This window comes from Passer domesticus, chromosome 1, assembly GCF_036417665.1.
Source record: "Passer domesticus isolate bPasDom1 chromosome 1, bPasDom1.hap1, whole genome shotgun sequence".
NCBI lineage: Eukaryota > Metazoa > Chordata > Aves > Passeriformes > Passeridae > Passer > Passer domesticus.
The window spans coordinates 40,296,663-40,321,670 of NC_087474.1; the positions used below are offsets into that span (position 1 = coordinate 40,296,663).

Here is a 25,008-nt window from a genome sequence, read left to right on the forward strand (position 1 = left end):
GTGATGAGGTTTCTAGCCAAGTTTGCTGTCTTTCTGCTCCCATGAGTGGTTGCATGAGGCTCCCTGGCCCACAGTTGTCTTCTTTTTCTGGAGCAGCAGACAACCACATAATCTGCTCCTGGTACTGCTGGGGTGAAGCTTCCATCAGTTTGTAACACACATAAGCAACTTGCATTAGGTCCCCAACCTCACTGTCAACTCTCAACCCCCTCCCCATGAATCCCAGGTGCTGAGCCAGAATGAAAACAGTCCTACAATGCTTGCAGGGTTTCTGGATTTTACAGCTCAGCCGCCTGCCAGTGTAACATAAGGCTCTCTGAAATGTCCCAGTTTTTACAGAGTGCTTCAGCCACCAGCTGGCAGTGTGTGGGGCATAGGCAAGTGCTTTATTTTGGATGAACTGAACAAGCTTGAGATGCAGGACCTGTTATCAGAGCTGTATGCTGAGCTACAGAAATGGAGTTTCCCCTCCCCCATCTCAATAAAGCCTGTGCCACACAAAGAGCTCCAAAAATAGATCCCCTTCCGTTAAAAATATGCCAGGATCTTCATGATTCAACCTTTCAGGAGACTATTTAAGGTTAGAAATTTTTTTACAGAATCTATTGATTGCATCTAATTCCTGCTGTTGCTTGAAGGTGAAAGCTGTCTTTCTAGTTCTCAAACTGAAGCCAGTATAAACTTCTCCTCAGATAAACATCTGTCTATCTGTGGCTGCAAATGTTCAGCTCTTAAGGCTGGGCTTTATCTGACTTCCTTATACATGTATGTGAGTGCTCTGCACTCACTGATCAAAGCTGTCTTTGCTATGACTACTCAGTAAAAAAGGATTTGAAAGATATCCATATTAAATTGGGAATACATTGTTTGGCAACATATAAGAAATACTTCCCCAGAACCAGAAGTGCCAAGGGTTGTTGCTTCAGTGATTGAGATGGAAATACAAGGCCTATTCTGGGGTCTCTCAGAGCATTCTCACGTGACTTTTTGAGAATCATTTCAAGTAAAGTACTGTTTTTTGAAAGAGCAAAGCTTTTTGCATGCCTAGAATGACAAAAACCAGTGTTTCATCTTTGATCCAACAAAACTGAAATAAAGGCTGTCAGGGAAAGGATCCAGTGAAAGAAAACACAAAGCCCATCTGCTCAAAACTGCTGCCACCAAGGAGAATTACAATTTGCAGCACATGGGTTAGCAGACAGCACATTCAGGAGCAGACCGTCAATAAGACAGGCACTAAGCAAGTTAAAAATAATAACTGCTGATACTTGAATCCAGACATTTCTGGAAAGATGAGGTTTCCTCCTTTCATCAAATTAAAGTCAAGCTACTGATTCTCTTCAACAAAAATACTTGCTTCCATAAGCCATCTGGTGCTTCTGGAGGCAGAAGAAAACAGGCTATATCTTTAATTAGCTAAAAAAATTTAGACAGGACATAAATCTCATACCAAGACTTTTATTTTTCTCATTGGTAAGTCCCGTACAATTCTACACAGACTCACTGATGTACTTTGGCTACCACCCCTTTTGCTCATCTAATCTCCATGTGAGCAGCAGGAGCAGTGTTTCTGTGAAATCACTGACACTTCAGCCCCTACACTGAGGAAGAGTCTGCAAAAGCAACCTGCAGGGGATTGGATAACAGGAAGAAGTTCTTCATCCAGAGTGTGATTGGTCACTGGAACAGGCTCCCCAGGGAAGTGGGCACAGCATCAAGCCTGACCGAGTTCAAGAAGTGTTTGGACAATGCCCTGAGGCACAGGGTGTGACTCTTGGGGCTGTTCTGTGCAGGGCCAGGAGCTGGACTTCATGATCCTGATGGGTCCCTTCCAACTCAGCTTATTCTGTGATTCTATGATTCCAAGTATTTCTTGTAATGCTTAGAATGCCATAGTGGAATGCTCCTGTGTTTTGAGCATAAGAACATCTCCCATTAAGCAGCAGGTTGTTCAGCTGGTGTACATCTGGAAAGGACATGTAAGCCTTATTAAATAAGAAGGATGGGGGGGGGTAATAGCCACCATAATTTCATTTTAATGTAAGAATGTTAACATTCATTTTCTTGCCTTGAAATAATTTCTGGAATAGTTGCTTTAAGAACCTCACCTTATGAAAGCTGTAGGAAATGGAAGAAAGAATTTAAATTAACTTGTTTCAACATTTCTCAATTGTTTAGGTTAATCACAGTAAACCAAACAGGATCCAGCCATACTTAAACACAGCCTTTGCACAAGTATAAACTGTTTACTCTAGCCATGACACACAACCAGACAAAATTAATTCCTGATCTGGAGAAGAGTCTAATTTGCTTTTATTAGGTCTAGATGAAAACATTTTGGCAGAATAAGGTTTTCTTTTCAATGTGAAAGATTCTCAAAATGTCCGGAGAGCAAGCAGGCGATGCAGCAGTGTCATCATCCTCACCACAACATCAGCTTCGCCCAAATGTGGCTCCTGTGGCCAGGTTGGAGCAGGGATGTGCAGGGAGCCAGGGGCAGCCTCAGCATGGGCAGCAAAGGGTCCCACAGCTGAAGCTTGGAGAGGAGAAGCCTGCTCCCTGTGCTTTCATGGGGGTGGTTTGAGATCATCCCTTTGGTTCACCAACACTGCTCAGGTCAGTAGAGATTTGACTTCAGCAATTTGTCTTTGCATGCAGGCAGGTTTTCAGGACTGACACCATGCTTTGCCCACCAACACGTGGAGGGTGCTCACAGAATAGCTTAAAGACTGGCTGTTCTGTCCTTTGGAGGCCTTCACATTAGTGCTAATAGTACAAAGTATTTAGCTCAAAAATACGAACAAGAAATACAATGGATTTTTACAAAAAAACTTTTGACTTTCAATTTTCCAATGTGCATTTTGACAATGCTTGCTGAGGCCTGATTGCCACATGGGATGGCTAGGCTGGAGCTCTATTTTTGCACTACTTGTCCTGATGTTCAAAATCAAACATATTAGCTTCTAGAAGAGATGGATTTTTTTTTTTCATGAACAAATGCATGAAATAAAGTTTGGATACAGGGTCAGAAAGGTCAATGCTGATGTTCATATTTTTCATCTCCTTTTCCATGTGCACAGCCAACACATTAGCAATAGGAATGTATGAATGCTATGAAGTGAATACCTTGTCTTTACCATCTAGCAACACACTTCCTGCTTGAGCTACATATCTTATCAATCATAAAATTATTAACTTGAGGATATGTGCTGGGTATGGCTGGGGTAATTTTCTTCCCAGTGGTTTGTACAGAGCTGTGTTTTGGATTTGTGCTGAACACAGGGCTGACAGTACGGAACGTGTTTGTTGTTGCCGAGCAGGGCTCGCACAGAGCCAAGGCCTTTCCTGCTCTCCGTACTGCCACACGGGCTGGGAATTTGGGAGTGCATGGGAGGCTGGGAGGAGACGCAGCTGGGACAGGTGACCCAGGCTGACCAAAGGGATATTCTGGAGCTTAGGACATCATGCTCAGTTTATAACATAGGGGAAGAAGGGGGAAGCAGGGGACATTTGGAGTGATGGTGTTTGTCCTTTTAAGTCACTTCCATGTGATGGGGCCCTGCTCTCCTGGGGATGGCTGAACAGCTGCCTGCCCATGGGAAGCAGTGAATTAATTCCTTGTTTTGCTTTGCTTGTGTGTGCAGCTTTCACTTTCCCTATTAAACTGTCCTGGTTGATTCTGGCTGGATGCCAGGCACCCACCAGAGCTGCTCTATCACTCCCCTTGCCAGCCGGACAGGGGAGAGAAAATGCAGTGAAAGGTTCATGAGTTGAGATAAGGACAAGGAGAGACCATTCATCAATTATCATTACAGGCAAAAGAGACTTGAATTGGGGAAATTAATTTATTACTAATAAAAATCAGAGCAGCATAATGAGAAGTAAACCAAATCTTAAGACACCTTCTGCCTACTCCTCCCTCCTTCACAGGATTTACCTCAGGATTTACACAGTGGCACAGAGACAGGGAATGGGGGTTACAGTCAGTTCACCACAGGGTGTTCCTGCCACTGCTCAGGGAGAGGAGTCCTTCCCCTACTCCAACCTGAGTCCTTCCCATGGGCTGCAGTTCTTCACAAACTGCTCCAGCATGAGTTCCATCCATGGTGTGCAGAATTGCATTTTTAAATGACTGCTTTAATTGTCTTCCAGTGGTAATTAAAATGAAATCATAGGTATTGTGAGCTGCATGTTGTGCTTTCATTAAGACAGTAATTATGGGGAAAGAGCTCTTAATTGGGAAGGGGAATGGCTTTTCTTTTTTAATGCCATATCTCCTACCGTATTGTCTCATCAGGTTCAACACTCCAGGTCCAGAGCAACATTTTTGTCCTCCAGTTCTAAAGAAACCTAAATAACTAAATGCTGAGGGTATGCTTTATGAAGAAAAACATTTTAAAAAAATCAAAAAACACACAGAAAATAAAAACCACCAGGAAGAACTGAAAAAGAGAAAAGTATCTGGAAAGGTCAAACTGTTTTGTACTTGTTTGGCTATATTAGTCTTCCCTCTAGCTACAATCAGACAACAAATTATTAATTTTCGAAATAGCACAGCATAACAAGAAGGTGAAGAATGCATAGTGTGTCTTATTGTTTCAGCCTGACTGATCTGGGTGAGATGCATTCTCACAATCTCATACCCAGCCACGCTTCTCTTTGACTACTCTGACATTCATGCATAAAATGAGAGTATATGTCTGTCTCCAAATCCAGATGCATGTCCCAACCACATCATGACTCTGTATCAAGGCAGGATTCCAATGTTCCCTCATCTTCCCCCTCCCACGACCTTGCTTTCCCATGGAGTCAGCAGCCAGGCACACGGCCTCAAAGCCCTTCCTGCACCTGCCAGCCCCAGCTCCATCCACACCCAGCCTGGGGTTCAACCACTTCAGGAACAAATTCTCCAAGCTGCACCATGCCCCCAGATGTGCAGCTGCACGTCTTACTCCCATGTTGTCCAAGGGGCAGAGCTGCTACTTGTCATTTGAAAGGGTGCAAGAGGAGCTGGGGAACCCATTCAGTCCCTTGTATCTCAGATAATTACAAGGGGTGGGAAGGATCAATTTATAGACAACTGGAAACCAATGAGAGAAGAATAGGAGACAGCATGGATTTAGGCAGCATTTGAATATGGTTCCACAGTGACTCTAATTCTTATCCATTGTTTTAAATAATAGCCTAGGTGATGGACAAAAATATCAGCTTATTAAATATGCAAACTGCATCATGCTGGGGAGGCTGCAATTGTTCTGCAGGACAGACAGACTGACAATTTGAATTGTTCTTGGCAGATTAAATAAATATTTTGAAAAGACATCATTCTCTTTAGTGGAAACACTTACTAAAGACTAATTAAATGTACAGATATCTAAAGGGGAAAAGCCACTTAGAGCAGTTCACCAAAGAAGCTCTAATTCCCAGGGAGGATCACAAACCTGGCAAGAATCAATCATGTCTTGCTGTTACGAAAGAAGGTGAACTGTGAACTGTTTAGCCACTGTGATGGCTAAACAACAGTGGTTGCTGAGAGATGTACAGAGTGATCCTGCAACTCTTTTAAATCATGGTAAGGTTCCAGGGGACTCCTCTGTCTTGTTTTGGACATAATAATCAGAAGATTTTAAAACATGGCCTCTGAGGAAACATAAGAGCAATTACTAAAATGCAGGACCAGACAAGAAGACAATTAAGGATTAATAAGATTAGAATCTTTGATGATGTAGAAAACACAAAGGGGGAAAATACTTGTTGGCCCTAATCATGGTGGTTATCAAGGATGTAAGAAAAAATCTGAAGCATCCATTACAAAAACCTCATGGGAAGAATGCAGATTTTCCAGAATTTTTGGTTATGAATTATAGACTAGGAAAAGGTTGGACACTAGTTCTCTGATATCACTGATCTTGTTTCAGGATGGAGGTCATATTTTCTCAATGAGATCTTGAGATCTTTTCCTGATGCAGATGTTCCAGGGCTGTGTTCAATCAATGCCTCCAAATGTCTGAGTTCAGAGTGGCCAAGAAGCTGGAAATTTTGTTCTGTGGGAAATTGCAAAATGTTCTGGAGCATGGGGGCAGGACATCCTCTTTTGCAACTCCCTATAGAACATTGATATTTCTCACGGAAAGGAAAATTAAAAAAACCCCTGACATTTGGATTGCTTCAGAATAAAGGTCCTGCACTTCTCTGTACTGGTGCAGACTCATCTGCAGTTGTGGGAGCAGATTTGGTCACCACAATGTAGAGAAGACATTAATCTTTTAGAGAGTGTCCAAAGGAGAGCCACAAGGACAGTGAAGAGTCTTTAGCGGAAGTCTGGTGAGGAGTGGCTGAGGTCACTTGGTCTGTTCAGACTAGAGAAGAGGAGACTGAGCAGAGACCTCATTGTGATCTTCAACATCCTCAAGAGAAAAGAGGAGGGGCAGCTACAGATCTCTTCACTGTCATGACCTGTGATAGAACTCAAGGAAATGGCATGAAGCTGGCTCAGGAGAGGTTTAGGTCGGATATCAGGAAAAGGTTTTTCCCCCAGAAGTTGGTTTAGCACTGGAACAGGCTCCTCAGGGAAGTGGTCACAGCACCAAGCCTGACAGAGTGCAAGAAGTGTTTGGACAATGCTCTCAGGTACCTGGTGTGACATTTGGGGTGTCCTGTGAAGGTCTAGGAGGTGGACTTGATGATCCTGATGACCCTTCCAACTCAGCTTATTCTCTGATTCTATTATAAAATCAAGCCTGGAAACTGAGCATTCTGAAGCCATAAAACATCAAAGTGGTTTGTAAACTCCTGAATTCCTTTTTTTTTTACCTTGGTAAAAAGCAAGGGTAAGGAATTACTGCTTGGCTGGGGAGCTCAGAATCAGGGAAGTGAATTTTTCATTGTTCATTTTGGTTGCCTCAAATGCACCAGTGTCATAATGGGTTACAAGCATTCTGGTCACTACTTAGGCAGGATAAAAACAAGCAATCACAGGTCTGCATATTTTCCCCCAAAGTCCATCAAAATACAACGTTTTTAAAGGAGACTGCCAAAATCAAAGCAGCATTTTCTGACAAATCATTTTTGCCAAAAAAATCCCAAGATATTTCACTTCCACTCCCTCCTCATCTGCATGTGGGAGGCCCAGGAGTGCTCTTTGGAAAAGACCCCCCGGGTGTGGTACAAGTGGGTTACCAGAGGATACACCAGTAAATGGAGCACATGACTCTGCAGAGCCATGCTTTAGCTCTGTAGCGCCAATCAATATTTTCACTATTCACTGCTCACAGCTTGATGTACAAAAAGAGCTGGACCAGCCACTGAGCCTGCTGCCCAGCTCGAGTTTCCTTGCTGCTGTTCTCCAGATGACATGCTAGGTCTGCTTTGATAGCCACTGAATTTCTTGGCTGAGTTACTTTATTTACATGTCATTTAGGCTTAACTCATACATGGCTTTTTATTCCATCATTATAGTTATCTTCATAATTTTCTGGTTTGCAGGTGTTTATTTGTCCTACCTTAAACAAAAAAAAATGCTTGCTGCTTTTGCAAGTCCCCAAAGATTCTGCACTTTTTTTTACTGTCTCCTCTGCCACACATACTTAGAAGTCACCTAGTTCTCCGTGTACATCGAACTCTAAAATTTCCAAGAAAATTTCATCAGCAAATTTTGTGAACATATGTCTGATCTTTCTGGAAAGGTTAGTGATGACAGTATGAAGTTAGATTGGCTCAGAATCAATACCAAAGTATCATTCTGTCCCCATTACTCATCTTTCACTAGTAGTCCTACTCACTTTACATTTTCAGTCCTGCTTCCCATCTTATGTAGATTGTCCCAAATGATAAAAAAGTAAATACTTGAAGAGTCTAGTCTAGAAAATCAACTAAAAATAGCTCTCTGGCTAGTCTAGCAGCACTCCCTCTCCCAAGCCCATATCAGAGTATGCCCCATTTTTCACTCACTGCTGTCTCCTGTTAGTGACTTCTTCCACAATTTTTCTAAAGCTACGGTACAAGTTTTTGCAAAAATAGAAGTTTTAAGTTCCTTGTGTATCATTCATCTGTAAAAGAGGACAAGTAACATTTCTCTCTGTCACTCTTTGTCTTACTCAGTGTCTCAAGGCCAAACTAGTCTCCCATGTGAAGTCTTGATTTTGGTGATACCATAGTTCCAGCAGAAGCTGTGGCTGCTCATCATCTGAGCATCTAGACAAATCCATTACTGGAAAAAGGAAGGCAAAGCATCCCACCAGGATAACCTGAGCACTACATTTGCTTCAACTTTCAATCTTAGCCCTTATGCTACTCTGACATTTTTCCTATAGCTCCAAATACTGAAAAAACCCTCTGAAAAATAACTTTACAGGCATGAGAGAGGATACAGAACCAGAGAAAGAATAAAAATCCATATCAACTGGCATGAAAAGAAGGGATAGATAAAGCTGCCAGTGTCAGTGCCTGACAGATTTAAGGAGTCACTTCCCAGAATGACAAGCTAGCTGAGAGTTTTCTTAGAAGAACGGTGTTGCAAAGTCCTAAAGAAAAATGTTACTTTCCATGGGTCTGTGCTGTTTCATGGCAAGTGCTTTCATCATACTTTCAATTTTTAAATAGCTTTGTACAAGTTATAAGAAATAAATTACTGAATGAAATCAGAGCATCTGTGTTTGACAGAATTATTGAGTCCAGATCTTTCTATTCTTTGCCTTTGTCCTCGACAAAATTAAAGATTTTACAAGTTTTCTTTCATGAATTTTAGAAATGTGATCTATTGTTCTTTAGTTACACATGAGGTACCAACGCTGAAAGTGGTCCTCTCTTTTGGACTTTTTAAAGATAACCCCTTCAGTGTCACTTTTCTTACTAAGACCACTTTAAAATGAACTTTACCTTGATACATACAAAAATCATCAATGTACGACAGCGTCCAGACTTCTGGAAGGGCTTCTTTAGGATGTTGGATGGGCCATGGCATGCTGGGGCAGATTGCTGCAGTGCCAGGGCAGGTACAAGTTCTTTGATGACTCCATGAGTGGAACAGGTTCCCTGCTCTGCTCCTGCAGCACAGGCACACAGCAATTCACTTAGCAGAGGTCAATCATTCACACAGCCATTCTGTGGGCTTGCCTTGAAACCTTTGACATTCTCTTTTTTATTCCTCTTGCAGAACTAATTTCCTTGTTTTGTTTTATTACTCAAAGTAATTTTTTTGTTGATTATTGTGCAGTTATAGAATTACAGTAATAACATCTAATTGTATATCTGAAGAAAAAACATGTAATTGTGGGAGAGTAGATTCAATTTAAAGAAAGAAAACCCCTCCACCAGAGTTTCTTGTGGTGTACACAGTGCATTTGCCAGGCAGTGCGGCTTTGATTGCATCTAACCAGCAATTAGCATGAGCAATTAAGACAAAATTAACCTGTGCAATTGTATTATTTCAGGATTTAACAGTAGCAACATTTAGCAGTTACTGCACTAGATGCAGTGCTCATAAGCTCAAATAATTACTAGCATTTACCAGTTACACCACAGAAAGGAGGACAGGAATGAGTGGGCTGTACCTGTAACATCTGATTTCCAGCAATTGATTTCCCACACGTTACTCAGCCACTGAAAAGCCCTGAAAGTAGCCAATGGGGAAGAGAGGCTTGGCAGATGTGGCACTGTAGAAAATGTGGGACTCAAATGTCACTTTTAGCTCACTTTTGGCTTGTCACAGAACTCCTGTGTGATTAACAGAAGAGATCAAACTCAACATTTAGTAATTCTGAATTGTTCTCCTCTGCCTCCAACATTTCATATCAGTTTTGTAAGCCCTATCACAACACTTGGAGATTTAAAATAAAAACCACTTGAGCATGAATCAGTGCTGTGGCCTATCTGTATGAGGAAGCCACATGCACATAACAAGTTTTTACAAACCCTTACTTGGCATTCTGGGAATGCAGCTCTACCAGTTCTATTAGGCTTTTCTTAAAGAATATTTCTTGTTCTTTAAGGACAGGTCAAATGATATTTGAAAAGCATCTTAATGCATCACTGAAGGATACAAATGAAAGTACGCTTCAATTCAGTCTCACAAAAATAAAGATAAATCTGAATTTCTAGGCATGAACATAGAGCAGATAAACTGAGGTGCTCAGAATGCCATACTGCTGTTGAAATGAGAGATCCCAGTGGTAAGACTTAGGGTCCAATCCAGCAAGGGCTTCCAGTTAAATCAGTGGGATTTAGAAGAACTAAAATCATATGCAACCAGACTGTGATGATTAGCACTCATTTATCACAGAAAATCATAATAGAAATCCTGAGACAGGGACTGCTGACCCTAGGCACAATAATTTATGTGGATGATTTTGCATGTGGACCCATAACAAAATGCCCAAAGTTTTCACAAGATGCAGCCAGACAACCAAGAGTAAAATCTACCTCTGTTTCCCTTCCAAATATTTACTTCCTTTTCGATTGACAAAATTATTAGAGGTAGAAACAAGAAATTACAGGCAACAAATGGATCAGCTTCTATACTGATTTATGCATGCACCTCACTACTTCCAGAACTTTGTTTAGCATCCTGAGTGATGGAGCTTGCCAGTATAAGAGGGAGCTCGTGGGCCAATCCCAGCTAGCTAGAATAGCAAAAAATAATAAAAATTAAATGTCTTTGCACAGACAATTTAGCTTCTGCATTTGAAAGCAGGAGTAAGATAAATTGTGACATGTTTTCACCCAAAACGTTTATTAAAGATGATGTGGGCACAGCACACAGATAAACCACATCCTGAAGCAGGCTTAAACTAGGTTTCACATTTTAAAGCTGAAGTGCTATTTATCTGGAGTGCTTAGAGGTACCTTCTGTGTTTGTATATGCAGTTTTAGATTGACAAATGACAAAGACAGCCTGTATTTATAAGGGTGTCATTTACTTCACTTTTTATTAAAATCACCAGCTACAAAATAGACATTTTGTACATACTACTCCAACATAAGCAATTATGAGAAAATTACATTAGTCCTGAAATGAAACCATCATATTGTGCACCTGGGACATGGTAAGAGGTCAGAAACAATGGAAAATATATGGAGATTGGATAAAGTACTCACATCACACTGGAAGGTTAACTAAAGCTTCAAAGAAATCAGTGCACATGTTGATCAGAAACTTATTTTCTTCAACTATAAAAAAGTTCCAGTTTAAAATTTAAACTCATTTAAAAATACTATAGCCACTACTGCTACAGAAAGGAACTGTGTTACTTCTGCCTGACATGTGCCACAAATGTCACAGTGTCTGGAGAACAAGAAGAGAAACAAGACAGTAACACTTTTTTGATAGTGGTGGTGTAACAAAACACCACAGACCAAATTCTTAGCTGATGAAAGGTGCTATAACTTCTCCATGAATCAAAAAATCAGGTACTCACCAAGAATCTGGACCATAAAAAAACATCCTGACACTGTATTCTGTCTTTGCCTTCAAGGTCAAAGAAAGAGAAGGAGAAGGGGTAATGGTCCTGTCTAACTCAAGATGAAAGAGCAAAGTTGTCTCCTTTATGCAGCATTCCTTGTGCACTCTGCACTCCACCCAGAGTGACTGGGAGGCAAAAAAAAGCCTTATGGGCCCTGCATTTAGGCTTTCCAAGATCAGGATAACTGCTATAGCCAGAAGCACACTCCGTCAACAAATGATGGAGTGATTTGTAGGTATTGAAGAGCAAAACCCAGGGGCCACATTGTGATATTTATTTTATTATCAACATGAGTTTTGCTTAAAGTCTAGTGTGTCACAATGATAGCACAAGTATATCCACTTCCAGGACACTGCTAAGGGCACCTGTCAAGGGCTGCAGGTGACCCTTGCTTTTAACTGCTGCTCTGACTGTGTGACCCCCTTGGTTACCATGACCTTGGTAAGCTCTGCACACCATCATCCTGGAGACTGGAAGTAGGAATTTCATGCAATATTGGATCCTAGTACAATGTAGGAAATGAAAACAGGGAAGCTTTGTGTTTATAAACAGCTTTCAGGAGGACAGAAAACATTATAGCAGGAAGGTTCATAGTGGTCAGTGCTACTTCAAATACAGAATAAGGAACAAACAGCAAAACATTAACGTTGAGCAGATGTTGATTACAAGGTGAAAGACATGGCTGTTTCCACTGGTTTGCTGCAACAATTTCATCACAAGAAATACATTTCTATCTTTATAAAATGTATTATTTTTACAGAATAAAAAACAGATGAAAAGTATATTCTAATTATTAACACAAAGTGCAGAACTTAATTTTGTAATTTAAGATTGACCAAAAATGTTCAAGCTGTTAATACCCTAAAATCACAGGAAGACCTTCTCTGATCACCACTACTGTAATAGCAGAGTAAAATTACAGACTGATAACATAAGATTGTGTCATCTCAAATCTGTAGGAAAATACAATGACAAATAAGCAATTTTTCTATATTATTAACATAAAGAAATCATGCATAAAAATAGGTATCTTCCATGTAAATATATCTTTTTTCTGCGTTAAAATTTTAAAGTGCATCTAAAAGCTTCTAAATAAATCTTTACACTTTAAAAATAGATGAAGGTGAACAGCAATTCAGAAATGATAGGTAAGTCCTGTTGACAAAGAAGTAAGAAGCTCTAAATGTTATTCCAATATTTTCAGCTCTCCTAAAGTGGTGATATTTTAGATGGGCAGCACTGGCAAACACTGACTGGACCAAATGACTGTGTTTCATAGAATCACAAAATCCTATGGGTTGCAAGAAACCATAAAAGGTCATCTGACTCAGCCTGCTCCTAGCAGGGTCAATATTGGTTACTCAGGGCTTTGTGCAGGAGCTTCCTCCTGGTGCAATGACTGCACTGAGCCTCATTTTACTGACTGCCTGTGCTCACAGTGGAAAACCTGGCCAAGGCACCTAGTTAGGTAGCCCTGAGGAAACAATTTCACATGAGTTCACAATTTCCAGTCTTATCATGTTAATTACCAAACTAAAATATTGACAGAGTAGATAAGAGAATTAACTAGCATATTAAGGCTCACTGACAAATCCACTTGTAACAGCAACTTCAGAGGAATTTTGCCTGCATGCATAAGTGACCAGTTTGAGCTACACTGTGCACAGGCACCCAGTAAATAGCTGCCTTTCCTGGGGCATAGACACCATTCTCAGAAGCACTCCCTTCTTGAGGAAACACTTCCTGGAATGGCAGCAACTGTGCTGGAAGCACCAGCCTGCCCCCCAGCCCCTGTCAGCAAATGCTTTTCTGTGAAGGGATGTTCTACCTCCAGAGTTCTCAACACCAACCTGCAAAATGACAGTTTCCAAACTATAAGTCAAGCTTTTTACTACCTTTCAGAAAACAGCACCAGAATGCTGCTGCCACTCTCTCCATAAACATCACACCTGAGCAGCACCTGATGCTGTGGAGCTACAGCTACAAGTCCTTAGCAAGAAGCTCGATTTCATCCAGCAGGAAGTCCATGTCCTCTCGGCTAACTTGTGGGCTGATAACCACCTGGCGGAAGAAATTGACTTTGCCCCAGTGAGGCTGGTACCCAAGCATCATGCTGCCCTTCTTCATCATCCTCTCCTTAATTATAGGAGCAACCTAGAAGTAGAGACAAAAAAAAAAAATTGTTTGGTGTCACACTCAGAAATACAGCATGTTTGGGCAGGAATTGTATTTTGTGACTTACAGAGTTTTCTGAACTGAGTTTTGCACTCCTTGCCTGACTTCCCTGCAGCCTGCCCCAAGGAAAGCCAAGCCCAGACCTGCAAGTTTAAAGCACTGAGACCCTTGTGTTCTGTAGTTCCTGAAAGAATTGGAGCAAGATCTAAACCCTGGTGCTTGAGGCATTCATCAGTGACCTGGGAAAGGCTGGGTTAAGGTCCCTACTCTTCCTCCTTTAGATCAAAGGTTTGAACTCAGGAAGAACATCAACTGCAGCTGGTTAAAAGCAGGGTTTTTCTCCTTGTGCTAAGCAGGTTAAGCATGACTTCTTGCCCTTGATGACCCTTCACCACCACATCTGCAAAGCAGCTGTTCCTAGAGGACATTCTGCTTTGAACCCCTGTGAAACTCAAGTTGCCAAAAAACTCAGTGTGATGCAATATTAAAGGACAAGGCCTGATTCTGGCACATAAGATTTCATCTCGTAGATTTACGATGTGAGTAGCTTTTGGCTACACCACTCTTGTGTTGCATGGGATGAAATCTTACTACAGAAAAAACCCCATGAGAGAGACTGGCAGTCAGGTCCTATGGCAAAGAATTTGATCTCATCCCAGCAGGGCTCATGACTTTGGCCAATCAATCTTGTGCATAGCTTAAATCATGTGAGTAGTTCTGCATTGTCACGCTTGAAATAGGTCATAAGCTTAAATGCATTGCTGGACTAGACCTTGGAAGGCAGAACTAAGTATTCTGACAGGAGTATTTTTTAAAAGAGCTTGCATTTTAATATATTAGTAATAACACCAAAGCATTTCAGAAGAGTGAGTTCTTCTTCTATTTGTGATTATTTGACTTTGAACTAAGAAAATAGGTGTGTGACCTAACCTTGCTTTCTGCATTAATTTATTTCAGCTCTTAAACTTTGTGCCTGATTTGCAAAAGAAAAATGAAATGCCAAACCTATCTAATAGCTTTATTTTTACATTACATATTTCAGTAGCTTTTTTGCTCAGACAGAAACAGATTAAGTTCTCAACACTAATAGCCTAGCTTTACTGTGTTTCTTTAGTGGCCAAGTCCCCTGAGAATGGGTCACAGCAGCAGAGGAGCAGCTGCCATTTCCTCAGAACAACATCCCAACAGCACGGACATGAACTGCAGCTAGTTACTTCTAAATGTATTCATCTAGTTTGCTTGTGGGAGTAGCATGCAAATTAATAACAAATTTAATTTAATTTATTTCTTAAAAAGCAAAGTAAAATCCTCTCCATTTCAGACCAAACATATTCCAAACTGCACTACACCAGTTGTGTCCTGACATTACCTTGACACTGTGACATCGTGCCCCAGAGGTGGTGTGCTGGGCACCATGTATACACAGAAAAGAAAAATTCCTCCACCTCTGTCCTTGACAGAGCCCCCGGGTGACTTCTGCTCATGGAATAAAGACACTACAAGTGCAAGGGGAGAAGTGAATTCTTCTTAATACACTTTCTCAGGCTCTTCTTTAAGATTCAAATCCCTATGGCAGCTTTTAGCCTTTATTGATGTTCCATCACAGTTATTTCATCTTTTGTATCACACTATTGATTCTTTTCATCCCAACACCTGATGCTCCATAATCCATCATCCCAAAATGTGCAGTAGTACAAACAGAGGCCATGAAAGCAAAAACATTTACAGCTTCAATAATTTGAGGACGTAAATATACTGCATTTCTGTAGGTCTTCTCTCATGGTAAGGAAAGGTAGAAAAACCTCATTTACATTATCTCATTTATTATCTCATTCATCCTCCATGCTATGAATCTGTCCTCTTAATTTGAAATGTGTTCATCCCTTTTTGAAAGCAAAAAAAACTCTTCCTACACAAATAAAGCAAAAAAAAAACCTACCCTGATTTCTAAGCTTTTGATGGGATTGGTTTTGGAAAGACTTTCCATCACATATTTTGCATGTACTTTTTGCTAAAGTGGTGCAGTCAGTGTAACAAAAGTGTCAAGGATCCTATCCACAGAAAACAATAAGGAACAGAATCTATGTTCAAATGTTTAAGCACATGTCTCACAAAAGAACCATTAAATGATACCTGCATGCTGAGGCTGGGACTTGAGTGGCACAGGGTATGACTGCTAACAGAAGGGAAAGGCAGCTACCACTTTGCAGCAGAAAAAATAGACCTCTAAGAAACTAATTGCCTAGTGAGGAGTTCAATGAGTTTAATTCTCACTGAAGTCAATGAGAAATGAGGATGCTCAAATATCAGAAAGAGCTGCACAGTCCCATTCAGGATAGGCTCCTTGGAAAGCAATTTAGTGAGAGTGAGATTGCTTCACGAGTCCAATTATTTTCCTACGGAACTTTGTTCAAATTGTAAATCTAATTCTTTATGTGGCTCATCCGTGGAGCAGTCTCAGAATTTTAAGTGTAATATACACTAAACCTGAAGGTCTCTTCTCTCCTTTGCTCCCTTCACTTCTTCCTTCCCACTGCTAGTCTCCCCTGCTAATCTGCCCTGGGGATTATTGTTTCAAACACTCACTACAGCAGAGTAAAAGCTATCAGACAGGTTCTTCTTCCACCTCAGAATGTGGGGAGGAGGTGCCGTGTGTGCAAGGCCATTCTACACCAGAGTTTCCCACAGCGCACTGTGCAGCCAGAGCCCAGGGAGCTTCTCCTAAGGATTGATGGGTGCATCACAGTCTGCTGTGCAGAGCTACACAGCTGCTGTAACAGCTCATACTTCCCTTTCTCCTGACAGCAGAGCTTTTTAAAACAGGACAAAGATTGCAGAGTAGTTTAGCTGCTTCTCTACCTACTTGAGTGACAGGTTAATCTCTTTTCCCACTCTCAGCCAGCACTCAGCCACACTACCAACAATAAAAAGTTTTAGCCCTAAACTTTAAGCTGTTTCTATTAAGAGTCCAGACCACAGCTGATCCTCATACATATTTACATGGAAGATGTCAATGCTTCTTCCCAGCACATACACACACAGAGCAGTATGATAAGTAGCTGGGATCAGCTTAGACACTACAGCTGAAGTATCTAGTGCACCACAGGGACCAGAAGAGCAACAGATGTCCTTCTCCATATCTCAAGTATCCTTGAGAAAAGTGATTCTGCACAGTCACACCACAGTGCAACATTTTTTTTTTACCTTTAAACCACTGTGTCCTACTAATTGATCCATCAATGAAATTTAATCCAAATTTCTCCAACACTTTAAGAATCTCCATCAGGCTAAGGTTATAACAGCATAGCAAACTTCAGCAACCACCATTACAGTCTGACTCAACAAAAGGATAGAGCACACTCTCACCAGGAGAATCCCATACCCAGTGTCTCCAAGAGTTAGCTCCCAAATTTGGACAATAAAAATCTATTCAGAGGACTTGATGAAAGTCCTATTTGAGAAAATTTCTTTTTCCAAATAGCAAGTCCTCCAAAACCATTCTCACCCTTGGTCAAGCTATGCAAACCTTTTTCTTCGGCCAAGAACATGGGTTTGTTGTGCAAAGGGAAAGAGGCAGAGCAGCTCTGTTAAACAGGTAATGTTCTCACTCTGTTAGTCATGGAACAGTATTATGTTTTGGAATTCATTCACCATTATCTGCCTTTTGGTGAACATTATGGACATTTGTAAGAACTGGTTTGTAGATTTTATTCTAATAACAAAACAAAAAAGAAAAATCACAGTATAGGTAACAAAGTGCTTAATTTGTTCAAAGCATATAATCTCATTGACTTCGGAAACACATACCCCACTATCACCAGTTTGTAGTTCAAGTTGCACACTTGGTCCAAAATGGCAGATACCTTCGGATGCGAAAGAACAAAACAGAGTGACCTGGCTCCTTTGTTCACAGGAGGTAAATGCACCGAGCCCCCAGCCCCAGCTGCACTGGTGCTGCTGGGCATGGATAGCTAAATAAGTTGTCCCAAAGAGAGGCAGAATGCCCCAGAATATGCTATCTTGGATTTATTTTTTTTTTCTGAAGCGAAGAAATCAGCACCTACTGGTTTTAATTAACCCCCTACTTTTCTAAGTTAATGTTGCCCCTGGCAATTGCAATTAACAGATATGCTGAACGTGCAAGAAATCTCAGGCTGGACAGCTGCAGACTGGCTTGCTGATAATGGAAGACCATGTCAACCTTGATTATAAATTTCTTTCTCTAGTATCCTCCTTTAATGTAAGTGACCTCATTTTAGACCTAATTGAGTAATTTCAAACTGTCCCATCACAAATTATATTCCCTGCCCCTGACACATCTGTTACCTGGATGCCACCAGTTACTGCTCTCATTCTCACAGACTCCAGCTGGATTTCTCTAGTCATGCCTGATATTACATATCACAACAGTTTTTCCAAGCTGTAGGCTAGAGGCTATAAGCTTTAAAAACAACATTACGTTATTTTTTTTTTTAACACTAAGGCAAAAGGAGTGAGTTGAAAAATTCCTAACAATGCTGGGTAAAAGTATTCTGCTAAGCAATGATTTTATGAAAATATAGTGCTTTGGGGGAGGAAAAAAAATGTGAGTTTGAAAAATAGCCTAAGATATAATCAGCCAGAAAAAATAAAGAAACCAGAAAAGACTAAACTTTTTCTAAACTTTGGAAACAAACATATTTTGAGTATTTGTTTCAAAATACTGTTTTCAATTAAAACTTAAATTCAATTGAAAATTGACCCATTTTTATTAAAGCCCGTAGAAAAGGACAGAGAAAATCTAAACTATGCGAATTGCTTCATTTAGCTTGCCTGAAAACAACTTTCTGATCAACTCAAACCAAGAATTTCTTCCAGTTTCTCAATTCAATGGCCAAGCAAAAAAGAAATTAATTACTTGTACAACCATAAGTATGTGGGATCAAAAGTGCTGACACTGCTTAAATAAAACATCTGCAGAATTGTCGTCCCTCAGAAAAGAGAAGAAAGTATGAGAAAACTCATGGGACTGCCCATTACGTTGGCCAGACCTGTCTGGACGTCCCCTGTGAATAGTTTTGAGTAGAGTGGATGAGTCTAAATGTGCTAACCCAGCAAGGACTGCAAAGACAGAACGCCTACAAAAACTAGTGTTGATATTGGCAACTGCTATCAGAAACATTTTTCCAAATCTTTTGAATAGTTCCCAGGTGGCTGAGCATCTCTGCTACATGAAGCTGAAGGGCTGTTCCCGTTGCTGCCAGCAGTAACTCACGGGACCCCATTCTGCTTCCCCTGATATTAATTTCCAGAATGCCATGGACTTCAATGGAAACAGAATGCAATTATCTAAATTTCCTGCTTAAGCCTCTGCTTCAGGTGGCAGTTTGCAAACAGCTTTCAGCTTTTTCTACAGAAAGCCACATTCACAGTAAATCAATAACCTTTCTAGGGATCCATAAAAGCAGGCTAGACAGCTTCGGAAGAACAGGAGCATATCAGCAGCTCAAACTATTTCTCTTCCTCAAATACAGCCTTGATTAAATTTTCCAAGGTACAGAACACCACATGAGGAACTGGCTGAAGATTCGTAGCTAAAAGACAAAAAAGCTGCCCTTTTGACAAAATGGAAAGATCACATTCTCACGATTTCACAGATATGGGAAACACATTTTGTGTCCTTGTCTAAATTGTTCCTTGCAATGGAAGACAAGTTTATACAGAACAGTCCCTCTCATCTGACCACAAAAATCTATTTTGTCTCCCCCAGAAGGGGCAAATTTTCATTTGGAAGTTCATGATTTTTACTTTAAAGGCAACTATTGGCTGTTCAAAGCCTGACAAGTTATTCTTTCTGCTAGAAATGACCAGTTTGAATTCATGCATATTAAGAACAAAACAACTATTGTACAGCAAATGTCACCAAAAAATTAAAAGTCAATAAAACCCCAATTTATGAAGTATTTTGACACAATCTTAAATTTTTACATAATGATCTATCAGTTTCAGGGGTTTTTCACAATACAATTTCTTATCTTGCTTAAATGATAGAACAACGGTTTGAAGTACTGGATACAGATTCCACAAATAGGACTGGTCCCAGACCCTGCCAGAGGCTGTTTGGACAAATTACTACATCTCTTTTGGGTAACACACTTCTTTTTTCCTATATAACCATTCTTCATTCCAGTGAAGTCTTTGTGTGGTCATACATTGGTGAGGGTTGATCTCTTCTCTCAAGTAACAAGCAGTAAGACAAGAGAAAATGGCCTCAAGTTTTACCAGAGGAGGCTCTTAGATGGGATATATTTGAAAATTTCTTTACTGAAAGGGTTGTCAGGCACTGGAGGAGTCTGCCCAGGGAAGTGATTGAATCACTATCCCTGGGTGTATTTAAAAGCTGTGTAGATGGTTTAGTGATGGACTTGGCAGTGCTGGGTTAATGGCTGGACTCAATGACCTAAAAGGCCTTTTCCAACCTAAATGATTCCATGATTCTGTGATTCTGTCTATTGAAATTAGCCAACCCACTACACCATGATACAAGTGGGCAGAGCATTCACAAGGTATGATACATGCATTTTATAATTTCTGTGTTAAGCAGGTCTCACAAAGACCTGACACAACATGCCTGCTGCATTTCCCAGCGTGGCTGCAGAGGATAAGCTTGATATCAATTACCAGTCAATATCATGTAAGAACAGTAGCTGACATTTTAATATCCATCACTGGATGCAATACAAATGAACAAAACACTTTTCTTGGTTGGCTGTAATCACAAAACTAGCTGAATAGTATAAATATTTGGAAATTATAGTGCTTTCATCATATTTTAACACCGAGGAAGTGTATTCCCCACTGTTAAATATCTTTTCTTGCCTTTTGCTGCAGCATCAGTTGCTGGCTTTAAAACAGGCTTTTCCCCTCCTGGTGATAATTAAAAACAAACTCAGACCATTTTTCAGCTGTCACAGCAACCAGGACAATCGAAATACCAAATATTTGCACACCCAATCACAGCTTTGTTCCTGTAGCCAAGGCTCTCTGCAAAACCCAAACATGTTTTTCTTTTGTCTAGAATTTGTTCTGGGCCCACATCCCTAAACCACTAATAAATTATTGCCTTACACTATTGCGCCAGTGTTCCCTTGTGCCACACCACGCAACAAAAGCAGAAATAAGTGCATTTGTCAAAATAGCACTAACCACTTCCACGTTCTTTGGGCAACTAACATACCAAAGAAGAACAGATGCTGCTGCATTTTTGTCCCAGAACCAACATTCTCTGTGCACCTTCGACTCACACTCAGGGCTGCACACTATGTCCACACTACCATACATTGTACATCATCTTCCCATCCACTGCTTTTTGCCAGAGGACTTGTTATAAATCCCAGAAGTCCCTGAATAATAGGAGATGGTGGGCTGGCTTCAGATTTTGATTGTCTTCAATGACTTCTTTAGGCTGGTCATTTATAAAGAGATTTATACATAAAGAGGCAAGAGAAAATAGCCTTCAGACAAAGTATTGGCCTCTTAAAAGGAGGAGCCAGGACAAACAGCCCTCAGAACAGAATCAGAACTTGAACAAGTTTGTGTGTGTTTTTGCTTGCAGCTAAAAAGTACATTGGTGAGCAACAGGTGCATAGTCCCACGTCTGCTTCTGCCTGAGCACATGTGGTTTTTCAAGACAATTCACATGGAATTCTTATTATTTTTCTGTCATTTCTGTGTTGCTTTACCAAGATCTTATTAACAAGCCATATAGAAAGTGCAGGCATTAAGATAACACCAGAAGCTAGCACACAACACTATGATTCCAGTGTTCTGATCTGTTCAAAAGAGTTGAGCACTACTGGTTTTATAAAAGTAATTATTTTAAGAGCTTTTGAAGCTTACACAAGGCTCTTTGTGCACCATTTTATTAAGTTCCCATTTTAGTGACTAGGATTTCCAGTCTTTCAACCCTGCCAAAGCTCCCCTTCTCCATCCAGGATGAAAGGGTACCATGTCATCTTGAAAGCAAGAGTAACAAAAAAACCTATCCTTTTGGTTTACACTCACAGGGCTGAGATTCCCTTCCACTCCATTGAGGGAATAAAGAAATCATAGTGCAATGTGAATGTCTGGGGCTGGGAGAAACACTTTACAACAGGAGATGTTTGCATTACGTGGTGACACAAGTTCAGGAACTCAACATGCTTCTAGTGTAGAAAAAGTAATGTCACTTCAGAAACTTGGAATTATTCCTTGCTGTCAAGATCTTATTTACTATTTGCACAAGTCAGCTTCTGGTATAAGATATCAGCACCTTCTACAGTAAGAACTACAGAGCAGAAATGCATATTCTTTAACTAGATCTAAAGACCTAAAATTAGGTAACTTTCATACCTTCTTTTTTTCTCCCTAAAGTCATCATACTGACTCTCAGAGGCTGCATGCAATTCCTTGGGGAGCATGAGGGATGGTGCCTACCATGACCCAAAATGCTAACACAAAAGCAAGGTAGTTGTCTAAATCAACAATTAGGTAGTCACCTAATTTAATATAGCAAATGATCCCATTTTCCCCTCCACACAGTGAAATACAAGACCAATAATTGTTAGTTATCAAAATTGCTTTTCTACCTGTGACTCCATTTTGTGAAGCCTGATATGGCTGTGAAATAAAAGCCACTGAGCCCTATCAAAGTCAACACAACATTTTTCCCATGTACATCTTCCCCCCAGACAATGTTCACTCCAGCTCAGCCTTGCTCCTCTCCTCGTTCCCAGTGAGCTGTTTTATCTTTTTTTTTTAATCCCCAACTGAAACCCAACATATGTTACAAACCTCTGTGATTAATGCATGGACAACCAGGAAACTGAAAGAACAAAGCAGGATCTCTAGGGTGTCAAAATGTGCAATTCTATTGCAGTCTGAAAGGGTGAAAAATGAAAGGAAAATAATGATTTGCACCTATGAGTATTTGCAAACTAAAGACTCACAGTATAGGTAATGATGATTAATAACAGTCTGAGGTAAGTAGAACTAGACTGCATTCAATCCCTAGATAATTTAAGGTCAGTTGAAGGGGGAACAGCAGACTGGGCACAAAATTTAGAATCCATTTTCCAAGGATTTGTTACCTCAAAGGAATACACGAAATAAAAGATAAAAGATCTGCTAACCTTGGGCCTAAACCCTTAGAGATATAGATATAGCTCAGTATTCAGAGGCACAGGTGAAATTTTCTAGTCCCGTACACCAAATTGCTCTGAGGACCTTATTTTTTCACCAGTCTGACCAGGTATTCCCTACTTGCCATGGCAAATGACACAATTTCCCTTAGTGCCACATCTACCTATAAATCACACACAATCAGAAAGAAAATAAAAGCAGGGTAAAGTACTTGCATGTTTTTGTCAAGGTTCTGCACCAGCATACATAATCTTACAGAGAAGGAGAGAGAGCAAGAACAATGTTTTGAGTTTTGAAAGCAATTATGATCTGCTATACAAACCTTATCCATTAAAGTCTGATAGATTCCACTTCTATTATTGAAAAAGTTCTGCAGAACTCAACAAATACAAATAGTGTTCCTACAAAAATTTATAAATTTTCTGATTGGTCAGTGTGTCTCGAAAAGTTTCTCTACATTAATCAACATTCACCTACAGAATTCTGCTATTGAAGTCACTGGGAGTTTTATAGCTAAATTCACCTTTGATAGAGTTAGACTAACCTATGTTTCCTTATTAATATCAACTACTAAATTATCTATTAAATTTGAATGCAGGGTCTAAATATCTGCTGAATGGATATCAGTCTCAAGGATTTTTAACTGGTTTAGAGGAATGGTTCTCAGTTATAATTTTTTTAGACTTGTAGATATTTCTAACCATACTGACCCCTTTGGAGCGTAACAATAAATTGCTCCCTTGTAGGCATGAAAAAGAAATATATTCCATCTCTTTCCTCTTGAAACTCTTACACCTAGAAAGGAATCTGTGCTTAAATATCTGAAGCACAAAATGAAATCCGAAATCCTAGAAACAACTTTGTATCTCAAAAGGAGCAGGATTGGTATGAAGGAGCAAAATTTCCTCCCACTCAACCCCAAAAATATTTTTGACAGCACTCACATAACACAAGTACAAAGACTGCTTAATCATGCAGATGATGCAAGCTGTACACCTTTTCTGTGGCATTAATAGTAATTGATTTTTTCTGAACATTTCTGAAATTTCTTATGAAGCAACAGCAAGGAAGGACAGTTTTATGAGAAGAAAGGACAGTTTAGGGCCCAGATCCTTTTTCTTCTATCTGCAAATTCAATGTTTACCTTCAATTCCTGAAATAAGTGTTTGATACAGAAGGAGAGAAGTGCAGCTGCCCTCTCCTCCTAGTGAAGTTGGTGATAGGAAACAGAAGAGTGCTAATGTAATAAGTAGATACTAATTTAAGTGGACACAAGCTTAAGATTTATTGACCTGAGAGCAAGAGGTCAATATTTATTCAGAGAACAATAAATCTTTATACTTTGTTCTAACAGATGTTAATCCAATGTATTATTAAATCCATCTTATTAAAGTTAATTAGACTGTGTGTCCTCTTGGGCCTTGTTGCCAATAGTCATTACTATTGCATGGGTCATTATTACTGTGCTTTGATAATTAAATCATATAATATTCAATAAAATTAAATGTATGGGGATAGAAATATTTTTCTGTATCATGACTATTTTGTTGCACATTTCATTAGGTTCTCCTTAATGCTGCTATAGACCTTTCTTACGTTCTTCTGTCATGTTCAGCACAATAAAGGAATCAAAGGTTCTATTTGAACTACACCATATTTTAAACTTTTTCATGTGTCTTAAAAACCTGATGCTCTTAAAGCCACAACCATCTACTTGTCATGCTCTAGGCAGGTAAGAAGGAGAGACACAAATCAGTAAGCGGCTACTGCTAGGGAAAAGAAAAAGAGAAAAGGAAAAGGAGCCATAGTCCTAAGTATAAGTGAAAAAATCCTTCTATTTTGGAGTTTTACAGTGCTTTCCATCCTCACATTTCAATGTACTTCTTAGATAAGAAGAAATACTATTATCTCCACTTTAATCTCTGAAAGGAACTGAGTCACACAGAAAGGAAATAATGACTGAGATCTTAATCACAGCTCTATACCAAAGCTAGACATCGCTCAGGTACACTAGTGAGCAGGACAGGGTATTTTTAGTGCAAACTGGCCTTGCAAATATTCTTGCAGAATGCACATAAACTCATCCAATTTGGGTCAGAGAGGTTTTCTTCCTGGAGGAACCTCAGCAGCAGGATGCAATGTAGAGTGCCCCCCTTGCAGTGCAGATGCCAGCACCCCACAGCTCACACCCAGGGCTGCTGACTGCTGTGAGCTT

The 25,008-nt window shown here is 40.1% G+C and overlaps 1 protein-coding gene and 1 long non-coding RNA gene across 6 annotated transcripts in view; both read right to left on the reverse strand.

The window, feature by feature from the left end:
• Positions 1-8,883: 8,883 nt before the first annotated feature.
• LOC135287808 (uncharacterized) lies at positions 8,884-10,621 on the reverse strand. The gene is made up of 3 exons (XR_010351316.1): positions 10,535-10,621; positions 9,552-9,714; positions 8,884-9,044 (listed from the first exon to the last, which is right to left on the reverse strand). It is a non-coding gene; the product is annotated as an uncharacterized LOC135287808 (long non-coding RNA).
• A 263-nt stretch (positions 10,622-10,884) lies between these two features.
• The window catches only part of GADL1 (glutamate decarboxylase like 1), a 119,243-nt gene continuing 105,119 nt past the window's right edge, over positions 10,885-25,008 (reverse strand). For all 5 annotated transcript variants that reach the window (XM_064415252.1, XM_064415261.1, XM_064415268.1 and 2 more), the window contains one exon: positions 10,885-13,613. In XM_064415252.1, the coding sequence (XP_064271322.1) occupies positions 13,440-13,613 (174 nt within the window). In that variant the 3' untranslated portion in view covers positions 10,885-13,439. The remainder of the gene's footprint in view (positions 13,614-25,008) is intronic.